At 36.0% G+C, this 18141-nt stretch overlaps 3 protein-coding genes across 4 annotated transcripts; 2 read left to right on the top strand and 1 right to left on the bottom strand.

The window, feature by feature from the left end:
- The first annotated feature begins 4289 nt into the window (after positions 1–4289).
- Positions 4290–7674, top strand: LOC115440821. 2 transcript variants are annotated; one of them, XM_030165306.2, is made up of 4 exons: positions 4290–4361; positions 5230–5432; positions 5941–6046; positions 6467–7674. In XM_030165306.2, the coding sequence occupies exons 2-4, from the start codon at positions 5231–5233 to the stop codon at positions 6933–6935; spliced, it is 777 nt and encodes a 258-aa protein (XP_030021166.1). In that variant the 5' UTR covers positions 4290–4361; position 5230; the 3' UTR covers positions 6936–7674. The 2 variants fall into 2 exon arrangements, with proteins under 2 accessions (XP_030021166.1, XP_030021158.1); XM_030165298.2 differs by having other exon boundaries at positions 5929–6046.
- A 541-nt stretch (positions 7675–8215) lies between these two features.
- Positions 8216–12819, top strand: LOC115440831 (pleiotropic regulator 1). Its single transcript, XM_030165320.2, has 8 exons — positions 8216–8479; positions 8836–8960; positions 9966–10199; positions 10427–10513; positions 10607–10692; positions 10874–11068; positions 11990–12310; positions 12605–12819. Exons 1-8 carry the CDS (start codon positions 8364–8366, stop codon positions 12794–12796), a joined length of 1356 nt encoding a protein of 451 aa, XP_030021180.1. The 5' UTR covers positions 8216–8363; the 3' UTR covers positions 12797–12819.
- Positions 12820–12951: 132 nt separating this feature from the next.
- On the bottom strand, positions 12952–17411 carry LOC115440837 (tubulin-folding cofactor B). Its single transcript, XM_030165331.2, has 5 exons — positions 17160–17411; positions 16767–16966; positions 15393–15536; positions 14630–14788; positions 12952–14375 (listed from the first exon to the last, which is right to left on the bottom strand). The coding sequence occupies exons 1-5, from the start codon at positions 17280–17282 to the stop codon at positions 14258–14260; spliced, it is 744 nt and encodes a 247-aa protein (XP_030021191.1). The 5' UTR covers positions 17283–17411; the 3' UTR covers positions 12952–14257.
- Positions 17412–18141: the final 730 nt, after the last annotated feature.

Genomic DNA, 18141 nt, shown 5'->3' with positions numbered 1-18141 from the left:
CACGTGACGTCACGATTTTATCCTATATTTTTAGCTTAATTTCATAGTTACATATGTAGTTAGAAACAATTACTAAGCTATCGTAATGAACAACGGATCCTTGCTGAGTGAGAACATAATTTTATAATCAAATTACAATCAATAATTTGTACATTAGTGCGTTCAGATAACTTAAGTTTAAGAAATTATATAATTATAAGATACATAAAGTTCAAAGGATTTTATGTTGGGATGGCAATCTGAATATAAAGATATTTTACAAATTATCTCAACAGATAAAACGCAATGGCATAGTTTTTTAAAGGCTTGAGCTAATGAAACACATGCACTCCGCAAACTATTATATTTTACATAACTTGTGCTCCATACTACAGTATTCTGGACAGTCTACAGCCACTAAGAAAGAGCGTATCTCCTTGTAGTGTCGGGTGTTTAACATCTTTTCTGCAACTACATACCTACATTGCGTTAAACACAAAATTAGTAAATTTATTTTAGTACAGGTAAATTTTTTGATAATAATAATAGTGCAGGTCACACCAATATTACTTCATGTCATTTAACTTAGAGATGTTTAATAGGCTTCACGACAAACGAACCCTTTAAATATTGTATACAAAAATATTACCGACACGCAAGCTCCTCCTAGCTCAAAAGCCTCGTCTATGGATAAAGTCGTTTCAAGTCCTAAAATCGTCAACATAGTGTCTGAAACTGTAAACGTCACCAAAACATAGTATCAATGGTTGTATAAGCCGACGGGCGTGCGCAATTCGCGCCAACCGCCGCCATGCTTTATCAATGGGCCGGCCATCTTGTTGACGTCATCAACATGGCCGCTTTTATGTAATGTTTGTTTTCGTATTGTCCCCGGTTTATGAGAGCGCGCACCGGCTTTCTGTGTGCAGATTAAATAGATTTTAGGGTTAATATTCAGGAAAAGCTGTCCAGCCTTAGGGGTTGTTTGTTTCAATTTCAAGGAATGTTTAATTTTGTTTATACGAACGGCTAAGCGCGAAGGGGATGTTAAATATACACTGATATTTCTTTGAATTTTGTAACTTGCATAGTTTTCTCTTAATATACTTATTAGTAATCCCGATCGCAAACTAACATTAGCTAGTTTATTAACGAACTGTTAAAGTGTCAGTTAAAGCCATAAGAGTTGTCACGAAACAATCAACGCTAAAACAAAAGCAATAAGAATTGATAGATGTTAATTATACAAAGAAAAGAAGTTCAAGAAGTTATGACACCTCTATTGTAAAGCAACTGGTTCAGGCTTGCGGGTCACAGTCAGGAATAAGAACTAAAGTAAAACACAAATAAATTAAACACCATCACTGTAGTCATCACAGTACTCCGAGTAACTGTTGTGTTTCGAAATCAGCCTTTGTATATCCGGTGTCAAACAGTCGTCAGTGTCAACTGACGAGGTAATTACTCGTCAGTTGACACTCTACCTGGACTGTATCCCACTTATTAATTACTGCATAGGGGTCACTTTTCCAAACACGTATAAAAAAATATATTTCACAAGGACATTGAAAATCAAGAAATGAACATTCGTTAACATACTCCATTGCTAAGAATTCAATTAACCCATTATAAAGATGAAGACGTCCATGTGCCGCCCACGTGCATTCACTAATTAGTTTCATTGGAGAACTTTTCTTACGAAGGGAAATGGCGAAGTTTGTGATATTGTATTGAATGTGTTGCTGGTCCCTCGTAAAATAGATAAATATTTATTATTCTCGCAACCGAATATAGTTATACTTACAGTTGTTTTACACACACCTTAATGCCACTACTATTACACCATAAGAATTTGTCGGAGCTGCAAAATCACACCCCCTCGCACACACCTATATTCCGCTTAATCATGGTATGAAAAAATCTGAATACTAAAACCATTTTTGGCATAAACATTTTTTGTCCATGAATAATTCTTGGCGTGGTATTAGAGGTGGTGAGAATGTGGTTCATTTAATTTTTTTCATGACGTTGGGCTCTTCTAAAAAGGCGGGCAATGAGGAAATGTTCATGATGACATCTATCCGTTTTATTACTGCACTGCCCATTCTCGGAGGCAATTTCATCCATACCACCTAGAAACGCCCACTGCCTGCCTGCACTGTGTTTTTTTTATTCCTTTGAATGACGAGACGAGCTTGCCGTTCGCCTGATGGTAAGCGATACCACCGCCCATAAACAGTAGAAACACAGTCCAACACCTTGAATTATAAATCATTGTTTGGTATTCCACTGCGCTCGCTGTCCTGAGACATGAAATATTAAGTCTTATTATGTGCAGTAATTACACTCGCTACAATGTCCTTCAAACTGGAACACAACAGTTAGTACACACTGCTGCTTAGCGGCAGAAATACACATTGTGGTGGTACCTACCCAGGCGGCCTTACATATGAGAGACTCATCACCAGTAAAAGAGTGTTTCCAAAGATTTTTTTTACCCCGTACGTATTCACTCTGAAATGAACTTCCTCCAACGATGTTTTCTTAGCGCTTTACTTGTCATTTTTTAAACGAGGTTTAAAAAATTAACTTTACTGCAATGCACTGATACATATTAAAAGTTATCTTAATACTATGGACATTTTATATAAACGTTACTTACTTAACCTAACCTAACGCGAGGTGATAGATAAGAGAAGACTAAATCGTTTGGTCTTTAAATGAATTCATAAATAATTAGAGACGAGACGTTTACTAAGGTCGGTCGGTATTTATGTATTAAGACAGTCCGGCATAATTGTGGCGACTGTTGAAGGCCTGTCTTTCCTTGATCGGCATATTAAACTACATTCTACTTACTATCGAGCCTAGTGTAGTCTCTTTGGCATGCCAAGAAAATAGGTTATTGTGTCGTTACGGTCGATATACCGAGTCTATAAAAATTCAATAGCTACGTTTCCCAAAATGATTATATTATTAAGATAATCGTTTTTTGAGATATTTTGTCTCCTAACGCACATTATATGACCGCAAGTTGATTTATATAGTATAGGTGCAGCAAAGGTGTAAGAATTGTGCAAGCTTAAATATATTTTGCATTTATTGAAAGTATATTTATGCAATTTTACTGTATTTCATTTATTTCCCAACCAACACTCCACTCCAGTATGCAATGTAGACATTTTGCCCTAATAGTAATGAAATAATACTAAGTACCTCACAATTGTAGTTACTATTCTACGATTACATAAATGTGAGATTAAACGTTAACTCTATTTGTATGGACGGATCAACTGATAACTGGTTTTGATCTATAATTGAACTTATAATGTGCGCAAGGACAAAACATTTACAGAGATATGTTTTGTATAGATATAAAAGTTTCAAAATAATTCCATATTAATAAGTTGCGCCTACAAGTTAAGTGTAAGCAGACTTATAATTAATTAGTTGTATCAACTAAAGTTTATATAATTTTTACTTATTTATTAAACAATTAAAAAAAACTAAAGTTGATTTAGCTTGTTTACTTTTACGTCTTCCATAAAAAACAAAGGACAGACGTAAAGCTCTAAAGTTCATTACAATTATTACTATAAACATGTACAATGTTTTTTTAAATTGAAATCTCAATTTTTTCATCGCTCTCCCTGGATAGAGTGCCAAACCTGTCTTAGTTTTACAACTTAGGTAAGTAAAATGAGACAAGACTTGACTAGACCAAAATCATAAAGTATTTCAGCGTATTCTAAAGTTATTTCTAATTTTGTCCCAAGTCCTAATCAGAACTGGAAAATATAAAAATGAAAGCAATATTTAAGTATCTAATTGCTGTAAGGAATATAATACTAATAATAAAAAAAAATTCGGTAATACAGTCCATAATAATCCATTAAATATCCATACAAAGGACTCTAATGAAGTCATATCGTATTATATTGTGCGAGAATTCTAAAACATCACACTATCATTAGTCTCTTTCACACAAAATACCAACTCGCACGAGAGAAAGGGACAAAATCCAACCCTCTTAAAACGCACATCCCTAAATCAAGGGTCGTATTTTGTTTTCGCGCGCTTGCGCGAATCAATAATCTACTTAGTACCACCGTACATTTGATCCTTGGAATCCTTCGACAAATAAAAAATTTCCCTTACCATTGCTTTGTCAGTACCGCTAAAAGTAAGGGTTACGCATAGTCAAGCAGCAATGTTACAGAAATATTCGATAGGGAAGCTATAATTTGCGTAGTTAGTAGGAAGCGTGGTAGGCGCTCGCGCCTGCGCCCTGCATCAGCGGTCCAAACATTGGACAAGTGTAATACGATCAGTGTAAAGTGCATCCAGTTTTTTGTGAAATTATATATTATATAATAAGTAAAGTGAGTTTTACATAATTAAATACAAAAAAGTCTTAAATTTGATATAAAGAATCGATGTGTACTTGTGTTCTTATATTGCGAAATTAATATAGAGCAGTTTTTGTGGAAAGCTTTGTGTTGCGTAAATTTATGCTTATTTTCTTTAAGAATTTGGTATTAATTGTTATTATACTTATAAAACAACGTGTTAGTTAAAAATAATATATTATGATATTTAGTATTTATTTTTTGTGGAGCCAATATTAATATTTTTAATACCTAATGAAATAATTCCGCTATTATTGACCCGATGGATTGACCAGGCATAAGTTTATACTTTTACCAAAAAAATGCTTTAATAGTAATCATTTGTAACATTTTGAACACTTAAAAGGTTTTTTTTATGTTACACGAAGTAATAAGGCGTTTCTGTGCTTACAAAATAATAATACGTAAATAAAAAAAATACCTAGCTTAGAAATAACATTTTCGACACTCTAGACAGAAACATCCATTCCGGATAATTAAGCTGTCTTAGAATATTTCTATGATTATCCAAGACGGGCCGTTGAATTCCAATGAACGTCGGGTAATTCGGAAACAATAATTATATTTGAACTTTACTGTACTTGTGCGTTGGGAAAATTTGTTTCGAGTATTGTAGAGTTTAAGGTACTTTTTACTATTTTTTATGAATTAAGAATTTTGTTTTTGGGTGTTAAATCCTTATTCTTAAATAAATATTGCTCTGTGTTACTTAGTCACAATAGATAGGATCCGACATGCTAACTTTTACCTAGTTGCCGAATAGACAAGCGATTCCAAATCTTTATTTTATGTTCATATTACCTATATGCCGCCAGCTACACTTCTATCGTTCTCGATCCAGGATGACATGCGGGACAGAATGCCTGTCCATTGGTCCGCCCCCGGACTCGATCCTGCACATGCCGCCGCCGCCGCTGCCCGCATTCCTGGCCAACGCTGCCAATCTGACGCCGCCATGCCGTGCCTCCAAATGCCCCCCGCTGCCCAACAGTGAGGATAATGCACTATTCCCCGGCGTGGAGTACCATGAACTACCGAGACATGGTAAACATAATCTACAGATATGCTTACTATAGTATATTGTTGTACAATATATTGTAGTTATTGATCTAATGATTTTGTACTTGGGTTGTTCATGATAGAGTTTCATTTTCGCGAATTATTTGATAAAAGTATATTTGGGATCTAAAATTTATGCTAGTTGTTATAAGGTTGTTTTTAAATCTTTTCATAGTTTAGAAAACAAAGGAGCACCCTGGTATTATGTGATCTCCAAGGCTTATAACATTCGTAATACCAGATATGAAGGTCACAAAGAAAGAAAGAAGAAAAAAGAGAGAAATTTATTTTGCAAAAAATAAAATACGTACTTATAAAAAACAAAGAAAACATACAAAAAACACTAAAAACTATGTTCGTCACAAAAAGGCTCTAACTCAACAATATGCTGACAGTGAAGCCAGCGCTGATCTTCCTTTGCCTTTTCGTTATTACGTAAAAATGTCTACTAGTCGCCTGCAGAGATTCTAACACTGCCTAGTATTTGTTCCAGAGCCGGCCACTAATGACGACACGTGGTTCCTGGTGCTCATCACGTGTTGCGTCGCCGTGCTCTGCATCGCTGCTCTACTGGCACTGTTCCTGCTCAAATGTAGAGAGTAAGTAACAAGGCTTAACTTCTATTTGTACAAAATATTCAGGGACACGCAGCTGGACTTACTGGTCTAACATGAGTAGTGTGTGGTATGTAGTAATGTGTGACGGTAAGTGGAGCGGTGTCCAATAGAATGTCGACTGACGAGATATCATTATCCCTTGATACCCCACAGGCTGATCCCGCAACAACGACACACTAGCGGGGGCTACTATGGGGGGTTTTAATATGTTGTATACGGTATTCGTTTTATGGGCGGATATACAATATCCTGCCAATAGCAAATTATTAGGTATATGCTTCTTATTTGTTTAAAATTGTGGTGCGGTCGACCCCTACGTCAGTCTCCTATCATCTATCCTCTCTAAATGCCCAACCCATCTTAGCACAGTAGCAACTAGTAAGAGTACCATTGTACGTTCAGAGCCCGCGGCGGGTGCAAGAGCGGCGCGGGGAAGGCGGGCGGCGCGGGCGCGCTGTACGGCGGCGCGGCGCTGGACTCGCGCGTGCTGTGGGCGGCGCTCACGCCGCGCGGCACGCGGCACTTCGTGGCCGACACCTACCCGCACGACGACACCGACGACCACCACTACGAGTGTGTCGAGCCGCCGCTGTACAAGCTCGGGCCGCCCGACGACCTCGCCATCACCAGGCACTTCAACGTCGAGTACGAGGACCCGGCGCCGCTCATCGAAACCTACACCGACAGGACTGAAGAATACTTCCGTAACGGGATGGATACTCTGAGGCGGACGAGGCCTCTGGTCTCGTCTCCGACGAGGATCGAACGCCCGAATCTGCCTCCCTTGAACTTGCAGCCGAGGACTCTGCGTCGCGCCCCCCACTCCCGTCGCGTTAGTGATGCGAATAATCCCGAAAAATCGGCCATCTGAACCGAAACAGGCGCGGTTTTCTCCGTCGCCGACTCAACCGATATCGATTACGATTGGCAATCACTCGAGAACTCGAATGTCGATCGTCTCGTCTAAACCTCGAACACTTGACGTCTTGAAGTGTCTAGCCGTTTTGTGTCTAACAGTGGAATTAGTGATGCTTGAGACGTCAATTTTTTTCTTAGAACGAAGCTTTGCAAAAATCTATGTTCAAGTAACGGGATTGTCTATTAATTTTATTTTTCTGCAAAATGATGCTCAATAAATAGATAGACTATAGATTAAATACTATCGGAGATATCCATTAGACAGTGTTTTGTACCTACAGTATAATAACCTATTATCGTCTTGTGCAGCTCTTTGATACACGAATATTATGCGACAATAGCATTAGGCAGTAGTTACCTAAAGAATTTTATTTTATTCCAGTGAGTACCTATCTTAAAATCTTTGTAACCTACGAATTTTTTTACTTTTTGTTTTGAATCATAGACAATCCTTGGCCTTTTGTACCCCAGGTAAAATGTATGTAAATAATTTTAAAGCTCAATTATTTTGATAGCAATGTGCAATGTAAATGCTATTAAGCATGAATCTAGTCTTTAGTCTTTAAACACTTTTCTAGTCATTCTTAGCACTAACGTGGTACGGCGTTACCTCTAGATCGATGTCTATTTTACTCAACAAAACTGCAAGAATATGCGTTTTTAAAATAAATTGATTTTATACTTACAATAAAGAGTTTTTTTTTTTTTATTATGTACCCTTGCCCTTAGCGATAATATTAGCTTCGTCGTCAATATGCATATTTGCGTCTTTTAAATCTATATGGTTTTATAGTAAAATATGTACTACATAATACAGTATCACATTTAAAAAATTCACATAAAACATTGTAATATATATTCAGACACGTAATCAATAAAAGTGCATATTTTATTTTTCTGTGGATTTATATTATTTTTTTTCAAATCACAAAATTACGTTTTTCAACGAAAGTTTCCAATACTGTCATTTCCATTTGACATTACAAATGTGAAACCAAATGACATCTGTGTTTTTTGATTATTTTGTATTGCCATTGCTTTATTTACCGCTCAACAGTCATAGATAATTAGACCCATAAAAATTTACCGTAACTTTTCCTACTTTCAACTTTGACATTGGCAAAATCATCGTCTGCCAACGATGGAGCCACAATTTAAAAATTGAATTGAATTGACATCTAGGCTGTATGGCTAAGAGCCTTTGCCTTCTCCTTAAGGAGTAAATCAAACCAAAAAAAAAAAAAAACCAAATGACATTTGTTTGACGTGACGCCTCGCGTTGTTTGTGCGAATCGTTTTAAAAATATGAGATAATTTTCAATTCAATAATAAACTTAAATTATAAGCATAATTTATTAATTAGGTACGAAGATACAACAAAATGAGTGACGACGTGATAAAGCACTCGGTGCATACACTAGTGTTTCGATCTCTGAAGAGGTCCCACGACATGTTCCTGGCCAACCAGGGATTGTTGCCGCCAATTGATGAGAAAGCGTGAGTCTAAGCATTCTATACTACATTTATACAAGTCAAAACCATTACTTTAAAGACGGTGTTCTGATATCCTGCCGCTTAATATCTTTTGTTACTCAACTCATTATTACCTCTCTTTCTTTATTACTTCACGAAGGAAAGCATCATTTACCTTTTAGACCTTGCATTTCTGTTTTTTGTATCAAATGTCACATTATTCTGGGCCTATAATTAAACAATAACCTCAAATTATATTTAACTTTAAATAAATTTGATACATAACCATTATTTGTTGTGTTCTTTGTAAGGACAGAATAAATGAATATGCAAGGAAACCATATAAAAAGTCAATGGAGTCAAAACATTTTTGTTTTTAGTGAGAAGTTGCTGAAGTCTGTGAAAGCCCGAGATAGTTATGGCCAAGTGTTGGAGACGGTTCAGAAAGCACAGGCAGTCAAGCAACATGAGACTCCGAGCCTACCTGAAGCTCCACATGATACAGGTATATCACTTGAGGCTTGTACAATGATTATTTCAAACCAAGTCTATGCATTTGTGATACAAGTATGTCATGTCAAAAAACATAAACTTACAACAGCAGTATAATCTAGAACAGTAACAACTAAGATTTTTTGATTTTAATCTTGACTAATACAATTTTCGTACAAATGAAGTTGGTAAAAACATAAAGCCACTTAAAGTGTATGTTCACATTTATATAATATATTTACAATAGCTACAAGTTTAGAGAAAAGATCAGTAGATTATAATGTTAGATTTCTTGTAAGCTTTAAGATTCTGGTATAATAATTAATGTACTATTAGTTTTGTACTTAACCTCAAGACATACTATTAAGAATCTTCTATTGCAGCTATCTTTGATGTACCTCCATCTGAGACAACCCGTAAGCATTGTATGCCTCTAGGGCCCTTTGTTGTTGTATTATTATTGTTTTTTCCTTCCAGGGCATTAAAAAAGTTACTATATTATGCCATATATTTGATATTGATCCAGTGCAATTAATCCTTTACAATGCAAACCCATCATATGTGAATGAGGCAAAAGCATAAGGGAACATGCTCTGGATGAATATGAAAAATTGGATTACCAACTATTTATATTTTTAGTTGCTTTAGATCTTTAATTTGCTAGCTTTTCCAAAGTAAAGAGTACACTTATATCATATATTGCACTCCAGTCTAAATTTATATAATTTATCATTTCATTTGGAGAAGCTGACACTGTCTAGAAGTCTGCATGTCAAATATAAATAATAAATTATGAAAGAATTTTTTTTTTCCACCTGTGCAGACTTATTCACAGAACATATTAATTTCTCATTGATTTGGAAAAAATCTCAGAATTTAGCACCAATCCAAGTGGTACAACCATGAAGCGGTTTATATTTCATTACAACTGATAATCATTTTGTTATGCACCCAAGCTTTGTTTTTGCTTACATCTTTTTTATATTACCTCATAAACTAATTTATTTAATTTTGACAGAAATAGCAGAATCTGCTGCATTGGGCTCAGAAGGCGCTATTGTCCCGTTCAGTGGACCCTCGCCCGCCCCGACCCCAGCACCGCCATCAGGAGCTCTGACAATGCCGCGCAAGCCGCCGTCGATGCCCAAGCCGAAGTGGCACGCCCCATGGAAGTTGTGCCGGGTCATATCTGGACATTTGGGTTGGGTGCGATGCGTTGCTGTGGAGCCAGGAAATGAGTGGTTTGCTACCGGTATGTGTACTATTCTTATTAAAACTCTTATTTCCACGATAATACTGTAAGCCCGAATGTCTATAAAAAAATCCATTTACAATAGGAGCCTTATTTGTCCACCAAGTAACTGCTAAAACTCTCTTTACTTTGTTCCATAATAAAAAAATAAAAAGTATAGTTGCTGTTATTTTAAGTTATAAACAAAGAACATGAAAATGAGTTTTTATTTTTGCAATTTGTTTTAGGTGCCGCTGACAGAGTAATTAAGATTTGGGACTTGGCGAGTGGTAAATTAAAAGTGTCTCTCACTGGACACGTAAGCACAGTTAGAGGTAAGTGATGGTCGTAAAATCCTCGATACTTATTATCTATTTTAAATGTATATCTTTATCATTGTTTTAATACATTTATTTTCTTATCCACAGGTTTAGAAGTGTCATCAAGACATCCATATCTTTTCAGCTGCGGTGAAGACAGACAAGTTAAATGCTGGGATTTAGAGTACAACAAGGTTTGCTAGTTTACATTATAATTAAGAAAATAAATATCATATGTAAAATTTGGATCAACCAGCATAATCTTTATTTGATGTACATTTTAATGAAAAAAAAATGTGTTATTCACGGGATCAGATTAAAGATTAAAACCTAGGATTGTTTAATGAAATAAGTTAATCATTGATTTTTCTTCAGGTGATCCGCCACTACCACGGGCATTTATCAGCGGTGTACACGATCGCGTTACACCCTACCATCGACGTGGTGGTGACGGCGGGCCGCGACGCGACCGCGCGCGTTTGGGACATGCGCACCAAGGCCAACGTGCACACCCTCACAGGACACACAGACACCATCGCCTCGCTTGCCTGCCAAGCGGCGGAACCTCAGGTCATCCACTAACATTCAATTTACTTGAATCAGTGTATACCCCTTATCATTGATAGTAATGATATATAACTTTTGGTGATGGGCTGCACACACAATCATTCAACAAGCTATAGAGAGACTTGCTTATAGAGCAAGAGCCCGTGAACCCCAGACCTTCGTTATTTTATAAAAACTGAAAGTTTGTCAGCGCATGCCCCCAACACAGGTAACAACGATGGGCCATTATGAAGCTTGGGCTACAGTGGCTTTGGCAGGTACACGGTACTAAAGGTGTGTAAAATACCGATTTAGTTTCATCAAATAATAAAGTGAGATTTTATGGTATTACCTTCAGAAAATTATTAAAAATCACGTTATTCATTGACAGACACTTAACATCGTGGCAATCCCTTGCCAGACACCCTTAATGTTCATGAAGTTATAATTTTATTTACGTTATAGTATAAAAGCTGATTTTTATATATAGTACTTGGGTAATAAGTAAATAATGTTTCCTCGTTAGCCAGACGTTTTTGATACACACACACCTTTAATATTGTGTACCTGCCAAAGCCACTGTAGCCCAAACTTCATAATGGCCCATCGTTGTTACCTGTATTGGGAGCATGCGCTGACAAACTTTCAGCTTTTATAAAATAACGAAGGTCTGGGGTTCACGGGCTCTTAGACTATTAGTATATAGTTAGTACGCAACATTGAGGTACAGAATAGTCCCAAACAAGTTTATCTTCCCATCTTCTTGTTTTGGACAACTTCTATTTCGACGTACCCAACATGACTGTTTCAATATCAAGAAACAACTCTAGTATCTTTACCCAAAAATATACCTATTACGAATCTTTATTTACGCAATTTGCGAATTGCAAACTGAAAATTGTATAAAATGAAGTCTACAAAATAATTGTTAATTTACCATTACAGATAATAACAGGATCACACGACTCGACTATTCGTCTGTGGGATCTCGCAGCCGGCAAGTCGATGTGCACACTAACAAACCATAAGAAATCAGTCCGATCTATAGTCATACACCCCACGTTATACACGTTTGCATCAGCTTCCCCGGACAATATCAAGCAGTGGAAGTGCCCAGAAGGGAAGTTTATACAGAATCTGTCTGGACATAATGCTATAGTGAACTGCATGGCTGTCAACCCTGAAGGTGTGCTGGTCAGTGGTGGCGACAACGGTACCATGTATTTGTGGGATTGGAGGACAGGATATAACTTCCAGAGGCTACAGGTAACGGTTATTTATATTGACTGTATGTTAAAGATACAATTTACACTACTTATATTTTATTTGTCTAGGGTTTCATTCCATAAAAAAAAAAATTGCTTGGAGCAGCCATAATTTTAAATAAAATAGTTACTATAATTTTTGTACTATAATGTTATAAGTATAATGTTTTTACCTTTCTGTATCATTCATTATTTTTGGAACAACTGTTTACATTATAATTTTGTGCAAGTTTGTTATAAACTTCATCATCTTATGAAATTTACTTAAAAATTAATTACTATTCTACTTCCTCAGGCGGCGGTACAACCCGGCTCCATGGACTCGGAAGCGGGTATCTTCTCGATGACTTTTGACCAGTCAGGCTCACGACTAATCACCACAGAAGCAGACAAAACCATCAAAATATACAAAGAGGACGATACAGCCTCCGAGGAGACGCACCCCATCAACTGGCGCCCAGAGATATTGAAGCGAAGGAAGTTTTAGATAATAAATATTTTTTACCCCAAGTTGCTCTTTTTTACTCCACCCATATCACGTGTGATTAAATTAATTTCTCAATCTCTTTGCATAACAGTGACCATTTTCCATTAGTAATCATCAAAATTGCACAGACATTTCATATTTTTAAAAAAGACAAAAATTGTTGTAGGGTTTATTATCATTAAAATAAACATTATTAAATTTACAACCTCGGTGTAAAGCTGGATATGTGTCTACATTGAGTATTTTTACACAATTAGGAATGTGTTATACTAACCGAAATTCAATATAAAATAAATTTATAGCGGTAAATAAAAACAATCTACGATACATTGAAAAAATATTTATAAAAATCTATTCCAGTCATGCTCATATTAAAATCATAATATCGCTTGTATAACACAAATATTTCTCTGTACAATGTAGTTTAATTAAATGTCTGATTCAGTGCGATTTTGTTGGGTTAATAAGGACTTGCCCAACAAATATGATACTGTATACACACAGAACTAGAAGATCATTCAAAGGCATATCATGCAGTTGTGTTTTTTCAGCGACATTATGACCTAATTTATTATTTAATGTTACCGATTTATTCAAAGTTAAATTCATTTCCAATTATCATAATACCTAAATTACAACTTTAGTAGAAAATTATTTATTTTAGTATGAATGTATTGGTTACATTAAATTTCAAACACAAAGTTTCTTCTCCAAACACTTCCACAATTTCGTATAGAAATAAGTAGTAAAGCATATTGCAGCTTGCCAGCAAGCTAAATGTGTTCAATATTCCTCCAAATTACCATTACTAGATTTACTAGGTCCAAGAAAGGTTATTCATAAGTTACATGCACCTGTTGGCCTACAAATTGTAAAAATCTATTAATGGCTTGTGAACACATAGTAAAACATTAATTCACAAATGATTTTGTAGATCATTTCAATATATAAAGAAATATTTTTTCATGTTCATAATTTTGACAAATTAGTTCTAGATACATTAATGTCATGATTAATCTTTGAGAATAAAAAAATTATTTCAATCAGACTCAAACATCCACTACCTTTTTAGCCACCTGCATTCCATGCTGCTAATTTCAAGCATGATTTAAAAGTGCTAAACAAAATAAATAATGTCAAAAGTCGATTACAAATCATACAAATATGCTCTACAAAATCCTGTGAAAGCAATTGTAAAAATATTTTTTCATCAAACAGAGGACCAATAAAAGCTGAAAATTGCTGAACATTTCTTACTTTAATTAAAGTTAAACATTGCAACTTTTCTGAAAACCCCAAAATTTTGCCTGGTATAGACGCTTTTTAATATATATAAAAAACAGTTTGTGTACACAAAAATTTATAGCTTTTGAGTGTCCCCTGTTTAATGAAAAAATGCCTACAATCACTCTAAAGCGTGAGCGTTTAGGCGGTGCAGAGGGTGAGGGTGCCGCTCCGCGATCATATCTCATCGTCGAGATCAAACTCCTCCTCCGGGAAGTCTCCCACAGTCACATAGACAGGCTTCACAAAACCGCCATACTTAGGAGGGCATGTGAAGTAACGCTTGCCGTTTACACTGAAATAAAATACGTTTTTTCTTATACCAAACACAAACATGGAACCTGAGAACCAGAAAAGTATAGATTCCCGATAATAGGAAGAATGGAGAAAAATTTATGCTTATGTTGATCCTAATTTAGCCAAAATATGTTATCATAAGCAATTGAAGTCAAGTGTGCAAAGTAGCATATTATTAGAGGTAATAAAAGTTTTTAGGCCCTTGCGGGCCTAAAAACTTTAAAGGTCCCTGTAGACATCAAAGGTACTCACGAGCCATCGTTCTTGCCACGCGGTTCATCATACTGCACTCCAATCCACAGTCCTTTAGCGCCGTCCAGTGGACCATTGTACCGCACGGTAGCTCGTCGCACGGGCTGTTGTGGCACACGGACCTCACACCTAGCCCCCACCAATACTGCTTCTGCCAGCCTGATATATGATGAAAGATGTTTTATAATCATATTGTCATACACTAGATTTTGAGATGTACAAGGCACATATAAAATGGCATTTTATTCTAGCGCAATGCACTAATTCCTGCTGCTTAAAACCAGCATTGTATAGTGGCTCTCGTCGCGACGCAACGTTATGCTGAGCTGGCTACCTAATTTTCACATTGCAGGTGTACAACATCCTTTTCAAAAGGATTTTTTATTATATTATCCCTAATGTCTATGGCTGATTGTATATCAATTATTAACTGTTCTATTAGGCTATAAGCTTTCCTACCTTCAGGAGCAATAAAAATAAAAGGGCTCTTGACTTAAGAAGAATACACATCAATTTGCCACCAGGTCATGCAGATCCTTACTGGTGAAGGATGTTAATTAATTTGTGTGGTGGATTGTCGAGATACAATGTTTCTGCTAATACCTAACCTCCTCCTGCTTATGTTCTGGGACTGAAAAGACATCTATTCAATGGATTTCCCTCACAGATAAAGCCTTACCATAAATTTGCCACTGACCTCAACAACATAGGCGCACCACTTAATATGATCATCTACTCTCGACATAATAGAAAACCCACATACCTAGCTTCCTCTTCTAACTCTTTCTGCTGCTGTTCTTTCATTTTGTTCAGTTCTTCCTCATTGTATTTGCCGAGTTTGTTGCGTTGCAGGAATGAGCGAAGTGTATCTCCCTTCTTCTCATACTCCTCTTCTGAGAGGCGGAACCTTTATAAACATAAAAAAGTGTTTCAAATAGTTACTATAAAATAAAGAATATCTCAAAGCAGCGGTGGCCTTACAGCCTGGCTTGTGCTTACACAAAATCTTAGGTGAGGACCGCTTTTTTTAAGTCACCACCCCACTGCATCATATTACAATTTTTTTTAAATGCAAGATCTTTTTTTTTTCTACTGCTCCGGGTATCGCTCCGATAAAAGCTGGCACTGAGAGTATTGGCAAAATATTATATGAATGAAAAATACCCACACTATCTAAGATCTTATTGCTTAGTGAAAAGTTTGTCAATGATTAAATTTTTGTGGTATTTATTGTTTATTTATGATAACTTAGCGCACAATATATTTTTTGCCTGGTGTGTACAAGCATGGTGATTGTATTATGTAAAATTATCACTACTAACCAGTACCTCTTACATAGCTTATGAATATATTTATCAAGTACTAGGTTTTGCCCATGGCTCCACCCGGGTTATAAAGTTTTTCATTATAAAGGTCACGCTATATATTTTCCCCAGTGCCTATGTTTTTCCCAGGGTCTCAAACTGTATCCATACCAAATTTTATTTTAATGTGTTGGGTAGTTTTTGAATTTAACACTTTCAAGCAGACAGATGCAGCAGGGGACTTTGTTTTATAATATATAATCTTTCATTACTGCTCTGCTCCTATTGGTCAAAGTGTGATGATATACATATAGCCTATAGCACTCCACCAATAAAGGACTATTCAACACAAAAAGATTATTTCAGTTCGAACTGGTAGTGCATGAGATTAGCCATTACTGCTGCGCTCCTATTGGGTATAGCGTTATGATATATAGCCTATAGCATTCCCCAAACAAAGGATTATCCAAAACAAAAAGATTTTTCAGTTTTATTTTTTTAAATTTCTGCAATGATCTTAAAACTTTTTACTGAATGCTACAAAAAGTGTCATATTTAAACCTCAACAGTCCCTAAGAATGAAATTGCATCTGCAAAATGCTCTAGTTGCAGTATGAATGTTATAAGTTAAGTGGAAATATAAATATCAATTACTCATTTCAAAACTATTAATTGTTGTCAAAAACTAATTTAATTTTTATTTTGAGGCGAGTAATTAATATCTATATTTTCACTTAACTTAAAACCTTTGTACGGCAACCAGAGCATTTTGCAGATGAGATTTTGTTCTTGGGCCAACAACCTATTTATCTGAGAATCCTAGATTGTCTTACCTCTCAGCACTATCCGTGGAAGCGAAGTCTTTGATCAAATTGAACTTGTCTATGACGTGTATCCTCATCCCATCGTCAATGGGGTAGGAGCCGAGCAGCGCCTCATCGTTATCAATGTCGCAGATAAAGTTGTTCTTATTGTCGTAAACCTTCAGTTTCATAGTCGCTGCCGAACCGCCCGTCACCAACTCTAGCTTTGACTAATACGGAAAAAAAAATATTATTGCGACATCTATATCCGCATAAACATACATAACATCCGCATATCTCTTGTTTAAGTGTGCAGTAGGATAATTTTAAGCATCATGTGATATATAATGCACTTTAAAACTAGTGGGAATAAGCATATTTTCTATAATAATCATAAATAATAAAATGTGTAAGTCTGGTAACCTTAAACTCCTGAATATTGATTCCTTTCTTAAATCTTCGCTCCACTGGGGCTGCATCTTCACTATCAGACTTCGTAATATGTACATTGACATAATCCTGTGTAATTACTTGTATATTTTCCATATTTTTTGAGAAAATTTACGCCGCTACCGACAAAGAAAATCTGATTCACAAAATGTCAATTTACAAAATACGGAATACGTATCTGTCAAATATCACAATATTAGTACAACTGCGTAATGGACTGTGAGTCTAGCATAGACCTGGAATTCATCATGTTCTTTCTCTTATTTCTTTCTATAAGTGAGTACCGCAGAGAAAGAAACAGCATGCCCAATTAATATGCTAAACATACCAATTTAATACAAACCAAGTGCTGGAACAATTTCCGAACTCCAACATACGCAGATTTTTTTAAATTATGCAAATTAGTAATTATAGTTTAATTGTTTTATGATTACAAGCTTTCTTTTAAAATTCAAGTTTAAATTTTGTTACAGCTACCTTATTCCCAAACAATTTGAGATTGGCACAACAAATACACATTTTCTGAAGAATGATTTTAGTTCAGTACCTACGCTTATTTCAGAAATAATTCATCTCAGCATAATATATGGACCGCGGATGTGGAACACCAATTTACCTGCATAGCGTTACCCTTCTATAAAAAATGACCAAATAATGTTTTTTTTTTATAACTTTGAATGGCGAGACGAGCTTGCTGTTCGCCTGATGGTAAGCGATATGACCGCCCATAAACAGTAGAAACATCATCCAACACCTTGAATAACAAAGTATTGTTTGGTATTCCACTGCGCTCGACATACTGAGACATGAGATGTCTTATTTTGTCCAATAGTTATACTGACTACAATGTTCTTCAAACCGGAATACAACAGTGACTATACACTGCTGCTTTGCGGCAGAACTAGACATTGCCGTAGTATATGTATATGATAGTGGACCTACCCGGGCAGACTCT

This window comes from Manduca sexta, chromosome 19 (assembly GCF_014839805.1).
Source record: "Manduca sexta isolate Smith_Timp_Sample1 chromosome 19, JHU_Msex_v1.0, whole genome shotgun sequence".
NCBI lineage: Eukaryota > Metazoa > Arthropoda > Insecta > Lepidoptera > Sphingidae > Manduca > Manduca sexta.
Note: the sequence above shows the minus strand (reverse complement) of the source record. Positions and strands in the feature narration are given on the sequence as shown.

Bases quoted from the DNA above. Each gene is read 5' to 3' on its own strand.
- LOC115440831 (XM_030165320.2), top strand. From the start codon at position 8,364: ATGAGTGACGACGTGATAAAGCACTCGGTGCATACACTAGTGTTTCGA. The intron at 8,961-9,965 runs GTATATCACTTG...TAATTTTGACAG, and splicing joins TGAAGCTCCACATGATACAG to AAATAGCAGAATCTGCTGCA. The intron at 10,514-10,606 runs GTAAGTGATGGT...TCTTATCCACAG, and splicing joins ACACGTAAGCACAGTTAGAG to GTTTAGAAGTGTCATCAAGA.
- LOC115440821 (XM_030165298.2), top strand. From the start codon at position 5,231: ATGACATGCGGGACAGAATGCCTGTCCATTGGTCCGCCCCCGGACTCG. The intron at 5,433-5,928 runs GTAAACATAATC...AACACTGCCTAG, and splicing joins CCATGAACTACCGAGACATG to TATTTGTTCCAGAGCCGGCC. The intron at 6,047-6,466 runs GTAAGTAACAAG...TTGTACGTTCAG, and splicing joins TTCCTGCTCAAATGTAGAGA to AGCCCGCGGCGGGTGCAAGA.
- LOC115440837 (XM_030165331.2), bottom strand. From the start codon at position 17,282: ATGGAAAATATACAAGTAATTACACAGGATTATGTCAATGTACATATT. The intron at 15,537-16,766 runs GTAAGACAATCT...ATGTTTATAAAG, and splicing joins TCCACGGATAGTGCTGAGAG to GTTCCGCCTCTCAGAAGAGG. The intron at 14,789-15,392 runs GTATGTGGGTTT...ATCATATATCAG, and splicing joins GAGTTAGAAGAGGAAGCTAG to GCTGGCAGAAGCAGTATTGG.